Consider the following 18109-nt stretch of genomic DNA (forward strand, 5'->3'; position numbering starts at 1 on the left):
CATATACCTATGTTTTTCTTATTGCTGCATTGCAATCATAGACACTATTTTGTACCAAACGGTACAATGAGCAATTACCTATAGAAATTATAATATACGTCAAAATCCTTACGCTTCACCTTTCTTAAAAATTGGGTATTCATACAAATATAAATCCACAACAAACCATGCATGGTGTCAACTAGCAAATTTGTCACCGTGGTACTTATGCAAAGAAAAACAAGCTTAACCTTGGCTTTGCCTGAATCACTTAGTTAAAACATCTATTGGAGTAAGACTCTCGACTTGACGTTCCTTGGGGCATATACAATGGTAGGGAAGACATGCCTTCTCTTAGTAATCCACGCTAGCTAGAGAAGGCGTAAATAATAGAAATACAATGCATTATCTCTTATTGTATCCCTTACAATAAATGAGAATTAATTACTTTTAGTAGGAAATTGTGTATCTAAGGAAAAATAAGTTGTACAATGCAAAAATAGTCTTCTCTTATAGATCATCCCTTAGCTAAGAGAAAACAACATTCTCTTTCTGCCTTCTTCCTCCTCCAACTAAACAAAAATTCTATGTAGCAGACCGTTAGGGAAGGCTGACATCACCCCATTGTACATGCCCTTAGGATTTGGCAACTTGGCTGCACCATATCTACAACTTGAAAGACTGAAGATATTTGTTGGAACAAGCATTTTGGAGGACTCCACCAGGATATTTAAGGATGCTAAAAAGTACATGTGGATACATATAGAAACACACATATACAAAACTTAGCGAAGTGCCACAGATTAATTTGCAATAGATACTTGTTTTTATTATTTAGTTCTCATTTAAGCTGGTTTGATTCAAGGATCTTTGTAAGGGGTAATGCCTCGAACATTTCTAAAGATTTTTTTGTGTGTGTGCAAAAAACAACGTTTAAATCTCCACGAAGTTCGTGCTTTTCTCAATAATTGACATTAGAACTATATAACAAATCACACATTATATTAACAACATTGCTATGTGTTTAACTATCATAACTAGGTATATATAAATCAACATACTTATTGCATTTGTAGTTCCATACAAATAAATTATCAATAAGTATAAGAGTTTAATATAAATACTAGTCATCACAAGCCCGTTGAGCCTCTTTTTTCTTATTTTATGTTTGACTTTCTTATGATTGACATTTTTGTCATGAGATTGCCTTGAAGACAAGTTTAATTCCTATCAAAAAAACTAAGAAGAAGAATATATTAACTTTGTAGTTGTTTCGATAATTTTGAACTTACCTGACTTACCGCTCCTGGTGTTAGCTGGACCAAATGCAGGTTTCGTTTAGTTACAGCCTTTGGGTGTTGAACTCCTATTTCAAATTTGATGATATTGAACTCTACCATATAAATGTTCTATTGTGTTATAAAGCTCACTGTTTATTTTAAATATCCTCCATTCTAATTGTATCAGCCTTAAGAAGGTGGCTAGTTGATAAAAAATCACATAAGAAAACTACCTTAGCTGGCTTTGGTCGATGGCAAAATTGTTCATGTAATAATTAGTGGAAAAATATGTGTATATCTTTTGTCTCAAGCTGCCAGCACTAGAAAAACAACATATTAGAAGGGAAATCCACTCTGATTTATAGGTGTCCACGAGCCCACTGCCTAAAACACGTATTTCAACATCTAAAAATTTCAACAAAAATCCAAACAATCTATATTCACACACAACATTTTACCAAAGTTGTACACAAATCTCTTATACCGGGTTAGTTCGTGCCGGCATACTTCTCATACCGGCATAGGTGTTCTGACTTACTTTAAACCGGTTGACTTTTAATCTGGCTAACACTTATTTAATAGTGTGCCGTATTCCGGCATACCTTAATAATCCGGCATCATGGCCGTATGTAATCTCATCTAGTCTTGGGACGACATTGACATCTTTGTGCACGGGCAAAACTTTCCTAGCATCTTAGAGTGGTGGGACAAACTGATTGAGAGGAAGCCGAGGAAAGAGCAGCGGGCAACTAGTGGCTGCCTTCTCTACGTTCGATGAAACGCTTGGAAAGAAAGAAATCACCGAATCTTCACGGGCATAGGCTCATGTTCATCGAGGTGGCAACGGTTGCCAAAGAGAAAATTATGTATTGCGAGTGGGCTTTCATAGTCTACTATGCGCCAGCTATCCTAGCTAATCCGGATTAGTGATCTAGCTTCGCGATGGTTTTGGCACGTTCCATTCAAAAAACATGTCTTGTCTACACGTGCGGTTTTCGCTCTTGTATATGAAAAGGCAGCTGTTGCAAAAAAAGAAAAAAAAAGCTGATCTAGAAGGTCTTGGAGTCACGCCACATTACATGAAGTACAGTAGAAAGAGTGAATAATTAGAAAACCGGAGAAGAAAATGAGTGAGACTGGTGGAGCCATGAGACATGTGCAACAATAACAAAATTAGACAACGAATGGTAGGTAGGAGTTGCTTCCTGGGCAGTACAGGCTATTTCAGTGATTAAGTTTCAAAATTATCACGAGATGAGCAGCGAGACAGACAAATACTATACTGACATCATCGCACCTGCAATTAGCTGCTTGCGCACCGTCTATCTAAGAAAAAGAGGAATCAATCAAAGATTACAAAGTCAGATCCCTCAAGCTATAGCCACAGCTGATCGACATCCCACGGATCATTGAGCTTCAATCTTCCACGGAAAAGTCGGAATTTCTCCAACCATGTCCAGCTCACCGCCGTCAGGCCGGCGCATCACCGTGAGATCCATCTCCTGCCGCGGGGTCAAGTCCTTCGTCCCCTTCCAGAAGCCGCCGCTCTACGCGGCCGTGTCCCTCGCCGGCCGCCGGGAGAAGACGCCCGCCGACCCCGCCGGCGGCGAGAACCCGGACTGGGACGGCGCCGTCTTCGGGTTCGACTTGGACGGCGACGGCGGGCTCCTGCAGTTCGAGGTGAAGGCGCAGGTGCCGCTCCTCGGCAACAAGCTCGTCGGCACGATCTGCGTGCCGCTGTCGCACCTCTGCAGCGGCGGTGGCGACGGCACGGCGCCGCGGCGCGTCAGCTACCAGGTGCTCGCCCCCGACGGCAGGCCCAACGGCAGCCTCAGCTTCGTCTGCTCCGTCACCGGCGGCGCGCCGCACTCGTACCAGCAGCCGCAGGTCTATGCGGCGCGGCCGGAGCAAGACGCCAGCCCTTGTTGCGCGCCTCCGCCGCCGCCGCCGCCGCCGCCGCCGCCGCACAGTTTGGCCTATCCACCTCCGGCGAAGCCGTACTTTGAGCAGCAGGGCAGCAGCTACCGGCCGCCACCAGTGTCAACTTCGCTGTATCCGCCGCTACAGGACATGCTGCCGCCAAGCAACTACCCACTGCCGCCGCCGCGAATGATCGACTCGCTGTTTCCGGTGCCAAATTCCGGACCAAACAGCAGCTACCCAGTGCCGCCGACGCAAACTACTGCATATCCGCCACCACCTGCGTCGTGTGAAGGCTATTCGGTGCCTCCGACACAACACATCAGCAACTATCCGCCAAGGTATTCTTCGAATCCACCACCGAGCGCCTACCCTCCTCAGCCGCAGATGAACCATGAGTTCCCCGGTCCCATCAACTGCTATCCTCCTCCACCGCCGCCGGAGTCCGGCTCAATTTTGCCAAGATCGACGTCGTCGCTGGCGCCAAGATCAGTGGAACGTGAATTGCCATACATGGCGTCGTCGTTTCAAGACTCCGTTGTTTACCCGGAATTGCATGGGCCGCGGGTGCCTTCCGGTGGCTCTCAGTACCCTCCGTCGGGGATACGGCATCAGGAAGATGGGGCGAGTTCGCCATACTACTACACACATCCTGGGCCTAGCCAATCGCACTGGTAATGTTGCAAATTATGAAGATTTGGCGCTGCCACACGCCGCGTCAGTGGTGGGATGGTATTGATTTTGCAAAGTTAGATCAATATCACTGTTGGTGCATTCTATTTTAAGTAGCAGTAATAGTTTGTCGTTGGATACACTTTGCTTGCTGAGTTGTTGTTTCTGAGGTGTGCACATACTGAGACAAAGTGGAGTGCAGATATTTTTTCTTGCGTATATACATTCGGTCATCACATAGTGTATAATGGTATGTTTGTGGATTCTAATTTGATACTTTCCCAGGGCTGGTACGCAGTTCATGTTGCTTTTTACATCGACAGTTTCACATAATAGAAGTACTTGATACTACAAAGTTGCACATCACAACACGCTGGTAGCAAATCAACTATACATTCCCATCCTTTATCTCTCATTTTTAACAAATTGCAGTGATCTGCAAATATGGTAGGAAGAACCTTCACAATGAAATTTGCTTGACATACATAAAAGGGGAGTACTGACCCTGGGGATCAAAATGGGGATCAAATTTTGATCCCCGGGTCTAGAGAGCGATACTTGTCCACTTAGAAATTCCAAATTCCGTTTTTTGCTTCCATAATGTACAAAATTAGCAAAAAAGTTTTGGTCGTAGCGAAATATATTCCCACCTAAAATCCCACTTTTGCTTCCATAAAAACACTGGTATAGCAAAATCGACCTGATTGTAACAAAAAAAGGTTCACCACAAAACACACATACCTCATTGTAGATCTCGCCGGAGTCCTTGAAGCAAAAAAAACATTGTACTATTGTAGCAAAATCTTACCTTGTCAGAAACATCGCCGGAGACCTTGCCGGAGAAAGAAAAAAATGTTACTGTAGGAAACTGACTTCGTCGGATACTCCCGTTGGAGACATTGTAGCAATAATTTTGTATGATTGTAGCAAAATCGCAGAATAGTTGTAGCAAGAAAATATAGGAATGTATCAAATTGCCCAAAAATCTCGACAACGTGATCTCGTTTGTAGCAACACCGATCACAGTTTGTAGAGAAGTCAATATAAGAGCACATATCATTCAATCACTCAATAAACTCGAACATTAATTAAGAAATTGGAGCTATGTAATCCAAGACTTGTGTATTCATGTTACATGGAACAACAATACATGACAAGTGTGTCTAAACAAAGAAATGAAGATCAGATAACTTGCCAATATCTTAAAACATAGATAAAAATATTATATCAAGATAGATGACATTATAGAAATGCAGCCATACTTCTCTAACTTTTACTAGTGACGCATAAACATGTTAATGGATCCACAGAAAAGAAATATATTAATACTAAAATAATGATATTAGCAAAATAATTCTCAAAATTTCACCATGAAGGTTGTGTTAAAGTGTAAAAAAAGGTTTTACATTTTGATACCGCATAAGAAATTGTGAGGAAAACACACATATCAAGGTAACAACTCCGAATAGCTTTGCAATGCTGGATCATTTATTTGCCATAACAATTTTATATTCCTAGAAGCATATTATTTCTTACCATAAAATGTGATGTCCACTAAACCATAATTTTATTCTGTGAACATTTTCCATGGTGCGCTCGCATTTGCGAGGGCTGCCACGCAAGTTCTACATTTTTAAAGGTTTAAGCATTACACCCGATCTTTTCATAAAGTAAAGGAAATTTCATGCTATGGAACAATCACCCCGATGTATAATCTTTCTCGATGGTTCAAACATTACCCACCTTAGGCGACACGATCAATAGTTGTGAACCAACCCTGTATACTCTGATGATAATGAACCAACTGACAGAGGTAACATTCTACATAAGCAATGCAAAGGAGAAAAATATCATGCTACAGAACAGGCACGCTATATTCAGGAGCACATGGCTGTTATATCATATATCACCAACATATATACATACATTACATCACACTGCTAGTCTTTCGGGTAGTTCTGCTAGCTTTATTTAACTCTTACATATACTCATGGCAGTTTAAATTAGATATCTCTTGGGATAATGGATGGCCCCAAACGAAACAGTACTTGTGCTCTTGCGGTAGAAAAGCTAGTGATTCCGCAAAGAACTCGGGATCCAGCCAACCATGGATTCATCAGCGAAAAGGGTCGCTGACGGTGAGCTTACACGCTTTCATGGGGGACCAGTCATTCTCCACCTCAGGCGACAGGTGCAAGACTCTAGAGGTCCATGCTGTGAACCGTGGACATCCCAATTTATCTATCATCTCATTCACCTCGTCCTCCGAAAGAAGTTTTTCCTTGGGAGACACGAGCAGCAAAGACTCCAGCGCATTGTCCCTCGCGACAAATTTGAGGAATTCGAATTCATTTTGATGTCCATGGAATTTGTGGAAGACCATTCTTTTGACACTTGATCTCAGGCATTGAACTGGACCGACCTCCCGCCAGAGCTGGGCGTGGTGCTCCCCACCGGTGGTAGTTTCAGACGGATCAGACATGACAGACTGCAAGTTCACATAAGCGAGTGATTAGTCAAGTTATTTAACACTACTTTAATAGCTGACGGGATGATAATTGCTGCTGAATTGCTGGCTAAAAAATGAATGAATGAGCACCTGGATGTGCAGCGTGGACAAGTTGGGGAAGCATCTGAGCAAGCTGGCCACCATCTTGAGCTCCTCTAGGACATAGAAGTTCACCTTGAGCGCCAATGTCGTGACGGCTGGAACAACGGTGCTTGTACTTGCGACCGTGTCAGGCTGCAATAAGAATATATATGCATCATGCTGGTTACCTGTGTTCTACAAAAAAGGTCATGTTGACGGAGATCGAGAGAGAGATGGGAATTAAGTTACTTGGATGATGATGCCATCGATCTGCAGCTTGTGGAACATGGGTTCCATGTAGCCGAGCACCTGCAGGTTAGTGGTGGAGGCGACCTTGACCGTGACGGGACGAGCAGCTCTAGCGTTGAGCAGCGGCTTCATGAAGATGAGCCGCTCCAGGAGCGGCGCGTCCACCACGGCGAAATCCCCGACCAGGAAAACTAGCACGGACCGGAGGCTCTGGCTGCGGAGATGGAAGCGCCTTACGGGGGAAGCGAGCACGAGGGTCTCGAGGACAGGGCTGGCGGCGAGCAGACAGTCGAGGTCCTTGTCGGACATGCCCATGTTTAGCATGCTGAGCGTCTTGAGGCAGGGAAATGCTACTGTGCTGCGGGAGAGGTGGTCGGCAGGTAACATCCAGCAGGCCAGGAAGAGTTCTTCGAGCGAGGCGCACCGGAGGATGTCGGCGGGGAGGCAGGGATGAGCCTGAGCCGTGGGCTTTTGGTTGACGAAGAAAAGTGTCTGGACGTTCTTGGCGGCGAGGAGGCGCGGCCACTCAGCGAGCTCAGGGGAGAGGGAGGTGAACCTGCAGTGGTGGAGGTGGACAGCGTGGAAGGGGCCTGGGTGGTCCGCGAGGACTCGGGAAACGGCGGCGGCGCGCGTGGGCTCGGGGAGGTGGCCATCGTTTAGGACGAGCGGGGTAGAGCGCCAGAGGTGGCGCCAGCGGGGGGCGAGGGCAGCTGTGCGGGCGGCATCCTTCACGGGGAGGCGGGAGATGATCTTACCGAGGAGATCGTCGTGGAGGGCGCTGATGCGGTCATCCTCGCCGAAGCTCATGGTGGCGAGGCGCGGACGGCGACAGGGAATCCGGCGAGTTCGGCGGGTCAGGGCACCACGCTGACGGCAAGATGCAGCGAGATCGCCGACGGCGGAGGCGGCGTGGCAGAAGACCTAGCAGCAGCACACTCGTGCGAGAGCGCTCGGGAGCGGCGTTCTGTTCATCATTTGGACAAATTTTGCTCTGGGACGGGCTGTAGCCTGGCAGCGGATGCCTTATGAGCTTGGACTTTCTTCACTGAAAAGCAAAGCTGCTTGCAATCCCAATTAGGAAAAATGTCTTGGATTATGGGTCCTTCTGGATATTACTAGTAGGATTCAAAAAAGTTTTGGATTCATCCGACTGATAGTTGTCTCCAACCGGCCGCGTGCCGCACACACGCCACGCGCCCCCTCCGGTGGCGAAAGAAAGGGGGGCAACGTTGCAAGGCCCACCGCCGCACATTTTCCTTTTATTTATCCTTCGCCATGTGTTTATATCTTTTCGCCGCTTCCCCACAACTCCAAACGGGAGATATAATGTGACCTCACCTCCACATAGCCCACGTCTTGGGACCACCGCTATGTACCCACATTACTATGCCAATGCCCCCACCGCTCCCTCACTATCTTTGAGCTTGATACCCTCGCCCATCACTATGGATTCATTCCATTCTCTCCATGTGCTCTCTCTCTCTCTCTCTCTCTCTCTCTCTCTCTCTCTCTTGATGTGAAGCCGGGCGTTGTTTGCTGTGACGCGGAATTGACAGGGATATTAGGCATGTGACTTGTTGTAAAAGTCCTGCAAAACTAATGCAAGTCTAGTGAAAGTGCATGGATCTCCATGCATGATTTTGGTAAATAATTACAATCTCTACCAATTGATGTTTCATTGAGTTACATTTGAAGGGATTTTAAATAGGCAATGCTTGAAAATCATATGTTGGATTCAATGTCAATGGAGTTATTGCCTGGAACTCAAATGTTGTATTGTTCTAACTTGTGAGTTAAGCCATGGAGGATCAAGATCTTGAGGAGATGATTACAACAGTTAATCCATGATATGGCTCTAAATCATGGCCATGATATATAGACTTGTGTGTGGGTCATAGTTGACCAAGGCTTGAATATGCAATCAAGTGAAGAATGCGTTGTGCTTCTCAAGATATTGTGATAGAGCATGAAAATATCAAGTGGTGACCATGGTGATGTCCAAGGTGTGATCAGAAGAATGACCATGAAGATTTTAGTCTATATCGCGTGAATGTCTTGAAGACAAAGGGTGTGTCATATTCAAGTTTACTTTCAAGATGACAACTTAATGAAGAGAGAAGAAAATATACTACATTGATCAAGAGGAAGTTTAATGAATGGATTTAAGTTGATCAACCCATAAAGCGTAGATGCTTGCAGAGTGGATCAAGTGATCTCGCGTGGTATGGTAAGCAATTGTGAATTAGGCTTTCTGAACTAAAACATGATCTATATGTCTGGTTTTTCCATATAGGGTTAGGTATGTTTTCATGAGCTTGCGTCAAAAGGAAGATTTAAATATATAGCTCGTGATAGGAATGTATAAAGCGGTGATCATCATCAATCTTGAGAAGTGCAAATTCAAAGCATCTCGAAGAGATCATATGCTTGAAGGTTGTTGTATATTTGTTGTTAATGGACATGTGAAGTTTTTCCTGAGTGAGATTGTCCCATAGTATTTATATGGGAGCAATTTCTGATCACGGAGCAGTAAACATTTTATCGCTTTACCCTGGGGGATCAAATCTCGTACATTGTAAATTTTATATTAAAAGAATGATAGAGCAAAAATTATCAAGTGAAGGGTTCCGGCTTTAGGCACACAAAATGGTGTCATTAAGATCATGTGGAATGCGCAAGACAAACATATCATGTCATATGTTTTCCTAGTTATAGCGATCTCAATGTGTTTGGTGAGAAACCGGGTTAAAATGAAGTCTTTGATTCATCCGATTGATAATTGTCTCCATCGGCCACTTCCCGCGCACCCGACATGTGCCGCCTCCCGTGGCGAAATTAAAGGGAGCCAACGTTGAAAGGCCCGCCGCCACACATTTTTCTGTATTTATCCTCGGTCGTGAGTTTATATTTTTCCACTGGATCTTCTACCCCACTACTCTAAGCGGGAGGCAGAACGCGACCTCGCCTCCACATAGCCCATGCCTTGGGACCACCGCTATGTACCCACACCACTATGCCAATGTTTGCACCGCTCCCTGTAAGGGTACATTGCCCCTAAGTGTGTTTTTGGTAATTAATGACAATCCTCTATGGACTAATGTTTTCATTGTGTTTATATGAAGGAATATTCCATAGGTATTTCTTGAAGTCCATATGTTGGATTCAAGTGTGGATGCCATGAATATAATGTTATGCCTTTGGTATTGGCATCAAGATCATCGATTTGAAGAGAAGAATATGATATGATCAAGAAAAAGAAATGAAGATGAAGTTCTTGTGTGGAACTCAAGTTAGCCATGCTCTAGCTTATGTGTTAAGCAATAAATGATCAAGATATTATGATAGAGCATGAAGAGCTACAAGGTTGAATAAGACTAAGAGTGAAGATTGAATTCAATTTGATCATGAAAGATCGAGATGTCTCCTAGAGGGGGGTGAATAGGCGTTTAAAAACTTCTTACGGATTTGTCTTGTAAGAATGCGGAATTAAACTAATGTTTAGTTTACAAGCACAAATCCTAAATATGCTAGGCTCAACTAAGTGTAACAATACAACTAGAGCTAAGCAAGATAGGCACAAGTTATATGTAGCACAAGTGATAGCAAGATATATGTACTTCAAGCACGATGGCTATCACAAGGAAAGAGAGCTCGGGTATAGAGATAACCGAGGCACGCGGAGACGATGATGTATTCCCGCGTTCCCTTCCTTTGCAAGAAGGTACGTCACGTTTGGAGGAGTGGAGGTCCACGAAGGATTCCCCGCGCCACGAAGGCTCGCCCTATTCTCCAAGCCACACCCACGAAGGATAATGGCCCTTTCCTTATGGTTAGCTTTTCCTCCGCTCCGGAGATGGCAAGCTCCACAACCACTTCACAAGCTCCACGAAGGAGAAGCCCGGGCCTCTTCACAATCTTCTTGAAGAGATCACCGGAGCACCAACCGCTAATCCAACTAGGAGGTCTCCCTCCAAGAGTAACAAGCTCACGGTCTCTCACTCGAACTAATCGTGGTGGAGAGCTCAACACTATGCAATGATGCAAAGCAAGAACACTAGAGGTGTTCAAGTCCTTCACACTCAAATCCCACCCAAGCAACAAATGCTAAGATGAGATTGGAGAGGAAGAACAATGGGGAAAGTCAACAAAAGACTCCAAGAACTAGATCCCAAGAGTTCCCCTCACTTAGAGGAGAAATAGATTGGTGGAGGTTGTAGATCTAGATCTCCTCTCTTAGATCCCTCGAGAATGAGCAAGAATCATGGGGGAATCAAGAGAGAGAACAAGTTCTTCAAAGGCAACAATGGAGGAGAGAGAATGGAAGAACTAGTACAGCCCAAGGTGGAAGAAGGGCTATTTATAGCCCAAGAGCAAATATAACCGTTGGGGAAAAGTTGGGCTGAGTCAACCGTCGAGGAGGCCGGTCAACCGGGCCTGGGGCCGGGCCGTCCGGTGCAGGACCCGGTCAGACCGGGCCGCAGACCGGACCAGTCCGGTCCAAACCGGGCCAGCACCGGGCTAAGAGGAAAACCCCATGGATGGTGCCCGGTTGGCACCGGTCCAGGGGCCGGTCAAAACCGGGGCATCCGGTTGGACGGCCGGTCACGCCAGGCGAGAAATCGGGCCAGCAGGAAAAACATGTTATACTAAAACTGTGATAACTTTTGTGTCCGGACCCCGATTGACATGAAATCAATTTTGTTGGAAAGATAACGACGAATAGAAACCCGATTGACATGAAATATGGAGACACCTCACAGGATATTTCTAGATGTTTTTAGAGAGGGAGTCTCCTACCGTCAAGAAACGGTGATGACGTCCAAACTCGAAAACGCAATAGAAGATGCATGCGGATTCCGTTTTCGATGAATTTGGGCTTGTTGTAAAGCTAGCAACAAGCTTAAGAACCTCTCACAGAGAAACACCAAGAAGCAATAGGGATATGCAAAGTATGCAAAGGATTGAGCTCCCTAAGACGATGCGATCAAGTTACCGAACCGAAAGCCCCTCTTGATAGTGCGGCTATCTATCCTATAATCCGGTCTCCCAACAACCACCTTGAGACCGGTAAAAGGAAAACCTAGCAAGGCCATACCTTTGCCTTGCGCATCCCGCTTGATCTTGATGATAGTTCTTCAAGCTCCACTCAAGCCGAAATGTCTCACTTGATCATTGTTGCTTCATGAAGACTCACAAATGCTCCCCCATACACCATGATGGGAAAGCTCCATTGATGCACATCTTCACATGTCCATTATCACCAAATGGACGGCACGCTTCAAGCATATGATCATCTTGAGATACTCAACTTGAACTTGCCCAACTCAACCTTGTATCTTCTCATACTCTATCATAATACCTTGAGGTGTATAAAGAATTCTTCACTTGGAATCAATCTCTCAAGATCTTGGTCATTCATTTCTTATCATATAGGATAGAGCATGGCTAATATTGAGTTCCACATAAGAAATCCATCTTTATTTTTTCTTCTTGATCATATCACATATATATCTTCAATCGATGATCTTGATGCCAATACACAAGGTATATCTTTATCTTCATGGCATCCATACTTGAATCCAACACATGGAGTACAAGTAGTACCTATGGAATATTCCTTCATATAAACTCAATGAAAACATTAGTCCATAGGGGTTGTCATTAATTACCAAAACCACACATAGGGGCAATATATCCTTACAGATCAACACATGAAACATAAAGATTGTACCACTTTGGATCATGTGATCTTGTGGTGGTAAGCCTTGTCAGTATGCTTAACCCACTATATATATGCATTTGTGTTTTATATGTGAGTTAGGTATATTGCCATGGGCATGCATCAAGAGTATGATCTCATAAAGCCCATGAGAGGATGGCATCAAGCTTGGATGTCATCAAGGTTGTGAAGGGCAAGTTCAAGATGAGCATATCGAAGATATCATGCTTGAATCTTGTCGTCCATTTTGTGATAATGAACATGTGAAGATATGCGTCAACGGATCTATCCCATAATGGTGTATGGGGAGCAATTGTGAGTCTTCACGAAGCAACAACGTTCAAAAGTGAGGCATTCCGGGTTGAGTGGAGCTTGAAGCTTTGTCATCAAGATCAAGTGGGATGCGCAAGTCAAATGTATGTCCTTGCTAGATTTTTCTTTTACCGGTCTCAGGGTGGTTGTTGGGAGATCGAGTTATAGGATAGATAGCTGCACTATCAAGAGGGGCTTTCGGTTGAGTAACTTGATCGCATCATCTTAGGAAGCTCAATCCTTTGCATATTTTGCATCCCTATATTCTTGTTGCTTCTTGGTCTTTCTCTGTGTGAGGTTATTGAGCTTGTTGCTAGCTTTTCAACAAGCCCAAGTTCATCGAAAACGGAATCCTTATGCATCTTCTATTGCATTTTCGAGTTTGGACGTCTTTACCGTTTCTTGATGTTGGGAGGCTCCCTCTATAAAATTATCTAAAACATTCCGTTGGGAGTCTCAATATTTCAATTGGGGTTCTATTAGTCGTTTTCTTTCCAACAAAAGTGGTTTCATCTCAATCAAAGTCCGGATGCAAAGTTGTCGCATTTTTCGTAAGGGCTATATTGTTCTTGGCGCCAGGGTCGGCGTGCTGGGTGCTGCTCCGGGTAACTCGGCGACTGGGCCGGCATGCTGGGCCCTATGCCGTGTAGGTCGGCACCCTGGCCGGTCCTTTCGGGCTTAGCGTCGGGTGGCTCGATTTTAGCTCAAATGGTCATTTTTCTTGAAGGGTTTAAAAGGGGCCTTCTTCCCATTGTTTCTTAGAGTTCTTGAGCACGTTTTTTACCACCATTGTTGAACCTCTTGAGCTTGCTTCCTCTCCCTTTTCTCCCATGAATTTTGCATATTTTTGAGGGATCTGAATGAAGAGATCTGGATCTACAACCTCCACAAATCCATTCCTCCTCTAAGTGAGGGGAACTCTTGGGATCTAGATCTTGGACTCATTGGTTGACCTCCACAATTGTTCTTCCTCTCTAGTTCCTCCATATTATTTGTTGCTTTGGTGGGATTTGAGAGAGAATGATTTGAACACTTTTCTCGGTGTTCTTGCTTTGCATCATTGCATAGTGTTGAGCTCTCCATTACGATTAGTTCGAGTGGGAGACCGTGAGCTTGTTCCTCTTGGAGGGGTTACCTCCTAGTTGGCTTGGCGGTTGGTGCTCCGGTGACCTCTTCGTGAAAGATTCTGAAGAGGCCAGGGCTTCTCTTTCGTGGAGCTTGTGGAGTGGTTGTGGAGCTTGCCATCTTCGGAGCGGAGAAAAAGCTAGCTATAAGGGAAATGCCTTTGTCCTTCATGGTATTGGCTTGGAGAAGAAGGTGAGCCTTCGTGGCGTTCGGGAGACCTTCGTGGTAGCCCACATCTCTCCAACGTGGCGTACCTACCTTGTATGGGGGAACACGGGAATACATCTTCGTCTCCACGTGCCTCAGTTATCTCTATACCTGAGTTTACTTTCCTTGCGATATCCATTATGCTTTAAATACATATATCTTGCTATCACTTGTGTTACATGTATCTTGTGCTTATCTTGATTAGCTTGAGTTGTTGTTGTTGCACTTAGTTGAGCCTAGCATATTTAGGTTTTATGGTTGTAAAATAAACGTTCATTTAATTCCGCATTTTTACAAGCCAAATCCCTAATAGTTTTAAAAACACGTATTCACCTACCACTGAGCTTGCCCCCCCCCCCCCCGCGTGCATGTTTTCTCTCTCTCTATTGATGTGAAGTCGGGCGTAGTTTGTTGCGACGAGGAATTGACGAGGTTTTTAGGCATGTGACTTGTTGTAAAAGTCTTGCAACATTGCAAGTCCGGTGAAATGCATGGATCCCCATGCTTGGTTTTGGCAACTAATGAAAATCTCTATCGACTGATGTTTCATTGATTTATATTTGATGGGATTTTAAATAGGCAATGCTTGAATATGATATGTTGGATTCAATGCTAAAAGAAGAAAGTAAAAGAAGTTGGAGTTATTACTTGGAACTCAAATTTTGTATCACCCTAGCTTGTGAGTTAAGCCATCGAGAATCAAGATCTTAAGATGATTACAAGAGAATAATTCATGGTATGACTCTAAATCACGCTCATGATATATAGACTCACGTGTGAGTCATGGTTGACCAAGACTTGAAGACAAAATCAAGTGATCCGCAAAAAAAAAAAAAAAAAAAAAAAAAAGACAAAATCAAGTGAAGAATTCATTGTCTTTCCCAAGATATTGTGATAGAGCGTGAACAATATCAAGTGATAACTATGGTTATGTCCAAGGTGTGGTCCGAAGAATTTCCATGAGAGTTGAGCCAGTGGCATGGATGTCTTGAAGAGAAGAGTGTGAGAGTTCATGTTTCATTTCAAGATGGCAACTTAATGAAGAGAGAATAAAATATACAGGTCGATCAAGAGAAACTGCAACAACTGGATTCAAGTTGATCAACACACAAAGTTACTTTTTGTGGGAAACTAGAATTTTGAATTAACTTCACAGCAGCTTACAAGAAAACAAACTGTTCCTCTGAAGTAGAGAAAATCGAAGAACCAGTGTTTGGGCGTAGACAGTATTTTGAATATCTAGTGTTTGGGCATAGAGTTAGACAATATTTTGAATATCTAGTGTTTGGGCGTAGACAGTATTTTGAATATCTAGTGTTTGGGCATAGAGTTAGACAATATTTTGAATATCTAGTGTTTGGGCGTAGAGTTAGATAATATTTTGAATATCTAGTGTTTGGGCGTAGACAGTATTTTGAATATCTAGTGTTTGGGCATAGAGTTAGACAATATTTTGAATATCTAGTGTTTGGGCGTAGAGTTAGATAATATTTTGAATATCTAGTGTTTGGGCGTAGACAGTATTTTGAATATCTGCCAATGTCATGAAAACAGTCCAACTATGTTTAATACCCAGACACAGAGCACCAAGCACTATTAGCGGTCCAACTTCGAACACAAATGACATACAATCAACGTTGAAAAATTCAAACTGATGCAATACCCATTAGTTCTCACGTTTCACCAATGACCGGTATAGATGCTGGATGAGGAGCACAATGTATCGCATACATGGGTGTAATCAATTGAAACTAGGGCAGACAGGTCCCTTTGACAGGCCAAGGCGAACCTCCATCCCATGGTGCATGTCCGGTATACGGAGGCTGTCGGAGTCTTGGGGCACTGCAAAGCGACCAAGGAAAGAAGCATATTAATGCACACACAAAAAAAAACTTAAGACATTCTAGCAGTGGTTAGTTGCATGCTATGTAACATAAACCACGCTTAAGTGAGCTAGTTAAACTAAGGGGAGCACATGCTTGGATCATTTAGCATGATAACATAGATTCCTTCAGAAAACCATTCATGTACCGTTAGCTACTTACCTTGTACATACAGTTGTATTTTATAATATAATTACCATCACCTCTATATCCTACAACACAAACTCTATACTACTTGCTCTAACTGGTCAGAAGTATGACAAATGAACAACAACACCATTTTAATATATTCATAAATCTTGATTTTCCAAGAACTTCTGTTTTAAAAAAAAAGTCGCATCAGATTAAAAAATATTTGCTGACTGAAAAAAAATATCACATCAGATTAAAATGATTTGCTGAGTGTATTCAACTGTAAACAAAAGAACTACCACAGATACATATATCTGAGATCTACAAATAACAGTGCTCCCTACCTAAGTCAGATCAAGCAGTACACACACCACCAAGTTATTGCACAATGCTTGAACAAAACTGTGAAACAGCAAGCAAGAGGATTGATGGAGAACAGAAGGATAGAAATCCTTACTGTTAAGATAATCTTCAAATCCAAAATCGTCCAAGGAACCTGTCATTGCCTCATAACCTAGCATAGATGATGGCAACGCACCTGGGGGCCTCTGAAACCTGGCAATACAGAATTTCGTAAGTGATATTTTTAGCACTTATCACCTATTAAATTTTCAGAAAACCAGTTGGAGACAAGTGTTTAGATTATTCACAAGGATTATTTGAAAGGTATAAAAAATATTTAAAAAGGTGCATGCTTATGCTGCCCTCTTTTGTCCTTGCATTGTTGGTAAATAAGAAAACCTCAAGATCTGATTGTGCATTCAAATAGAGCAAGTGATCCAGGCATTCCTAGTGATTCATTCTGGATAAACAGTATCTAAATACTATCCTACGGTAGGAGCCCTTGCATATGATCTAAGGAATGCTATTGAATGTGAAAATTAACAGAAGACCTCAAGTGCAACAGTCATAAATTGCAGTAATTCACTGACAATAAGCAAGCATACATTTGTAGATACAATCAACCATGCAACACAAGAACAAATTGAGTGTCTGGTAATAAGCATCTGTATGGCGCAAGGAAAAAACTACAGTGCAAGCTACTACAGTGATATTAATAAACCAGAGCCAATGATAACAAACATACCATCAGCATAGAATACATATGGCAATAAGAGCAATGAATTTGCAGTAAAAGGAAAAGGTTAACATCTTCACATTTTATTTTGTGTAAAGAACAGCTTTACAGATGATGCGAAACCCCATGAACATCCAACACAGGAAAGCACGAATGTGACTACAGACTGTAATGATATGTTAACACGTCTCGAGCTCACGGCATGGTGAAATTCACCTCATCGGCACTTCGAGCAGGCAGATGGCACCCCTAGTAGAATTCTCGAACGCCCACATCAGCTACCAGTGCCTCTTAATCCGACTAAACCGACATATAACAGGAAACCTAATTTTCCGGTAGGGGGGAAAGAGGGGGGCGATGAGCGAACTGCTAGTACCTGGAGAGGATTTGGGCGTCGAGATCCCTGCGGATGTTGAAGGCGGATCCGTAGATGGCCTCCGCCCCGAACTTCTTCTTGTCGTCCCAGAACTTGCCCTCCTGCGCGCGCGTTCAACGACACGGATTGATTCAGCGGCTAGGGTTTCGCCAGGAACGAACGGGGGGATCGGGGAGCGAGGGGGTTACCGATTGGAGGGTGGCCTGGAGCGGGTGCGGCGGCGCGAGGTCGCCCCTGACGCTGTCGTTGACGCCGAAGCGGAGCACGTCGTGGGTCTCGCCGAACTCCTTCTTCGTCGTCATGCCGCCGTTCGCCATCGCCGCTGCTGCTTAGCTTTTCTTTCTTCTCTTCTCTTCGATTTTGTTTTTTGTTTTTTTGGAGCTGTTCGATTTCTTTCTTTGCGAAGAAGAAAGGGGAGAGTCTCGGGTCTGGGTTTCATATATGCTTGCGAGCTGAGGCTCGTCTTGTAGGCTTTTTGCCGTGTCCAAGTCGTACTCCTCGATGGGCCGGCCCGACCTCTGCTACTTGTATTTTCTGGCGAATAGGATCTCAACTGTACAAAGCATCTTTTTCTCAAAAAAGAAAAA

General features: G+C 43.9%; 1 protein-coding gene across 1 annotated transcript; it reads right to left on the reverse strand.

Moving 5' to 3' along the window:
• Positions 1–15649: 15649 nt before the first annotated feature.
• Positions 15650–17865, reverse strand: LOC124689021 (cyclin-B1-2-like). The gene is made up of 4 exons (XM_047222622.1): positions 17711–17865; positions 17523–17623; positions 16526–16623; positions 15650–15895 (listed from the first exon to the last, which is right to left on the reverse strand). Exons 1-4 carry the CDS (start codon positions 17837–17839, stop codon positions 15795–15797), a joined length of 429 nt encoding a protein of 142 aa, XP_047078578.1. The 5' UTR covers positions 17840–17865; the 3' UTR covers positions 15650–15794.
• Between the last annotated feature and the right edge of the window lie 244 nt (positions 17866–18109).

This window comes from Lolium rigidum, chromosome 2 (assembly GCF_022539505.1).
Source record: "Lolium rigidum isolate FL_2022 chromosome 2, APGP_CSIRO_Lrig_0.1, whole genome shotgun sequence".
NCBI classification, from domain to species: Eukaryota; Viridiplantae; Streptophyta; class Magnoliopsida; order Poales; family Poaceae; genus Lolium; species Lolium rigidum.

What these genes read in the sequence shown, in the direction of transcription:
- LOC124689021 (XM_047222622.1), bottom strand. Translation starts at nt 17,839, where the DNA reads ATGGCGAACGGCGGCATGACGACGAAGAAGGAGTTCGGCGAGACCCAC. An exon ending in GACGCCCAAATCCTCTCCAG is followed by an intron (nt 16,624 to 17,522) that starts GTACTAGCAGTT and finishes CTGTATTGCCAG; the next exon opens with GTTTCAGAGGCCCCCAGGTG. An exon ending in ATTTGAAGATTATCTTAACA is followed by an intron (nt 15,896 to 16,525) that starts GTAAGGATTTCT and finishes GTCGCTTTGCAG; the next exon opens with TGCCCCAAGACTCCGACAGC.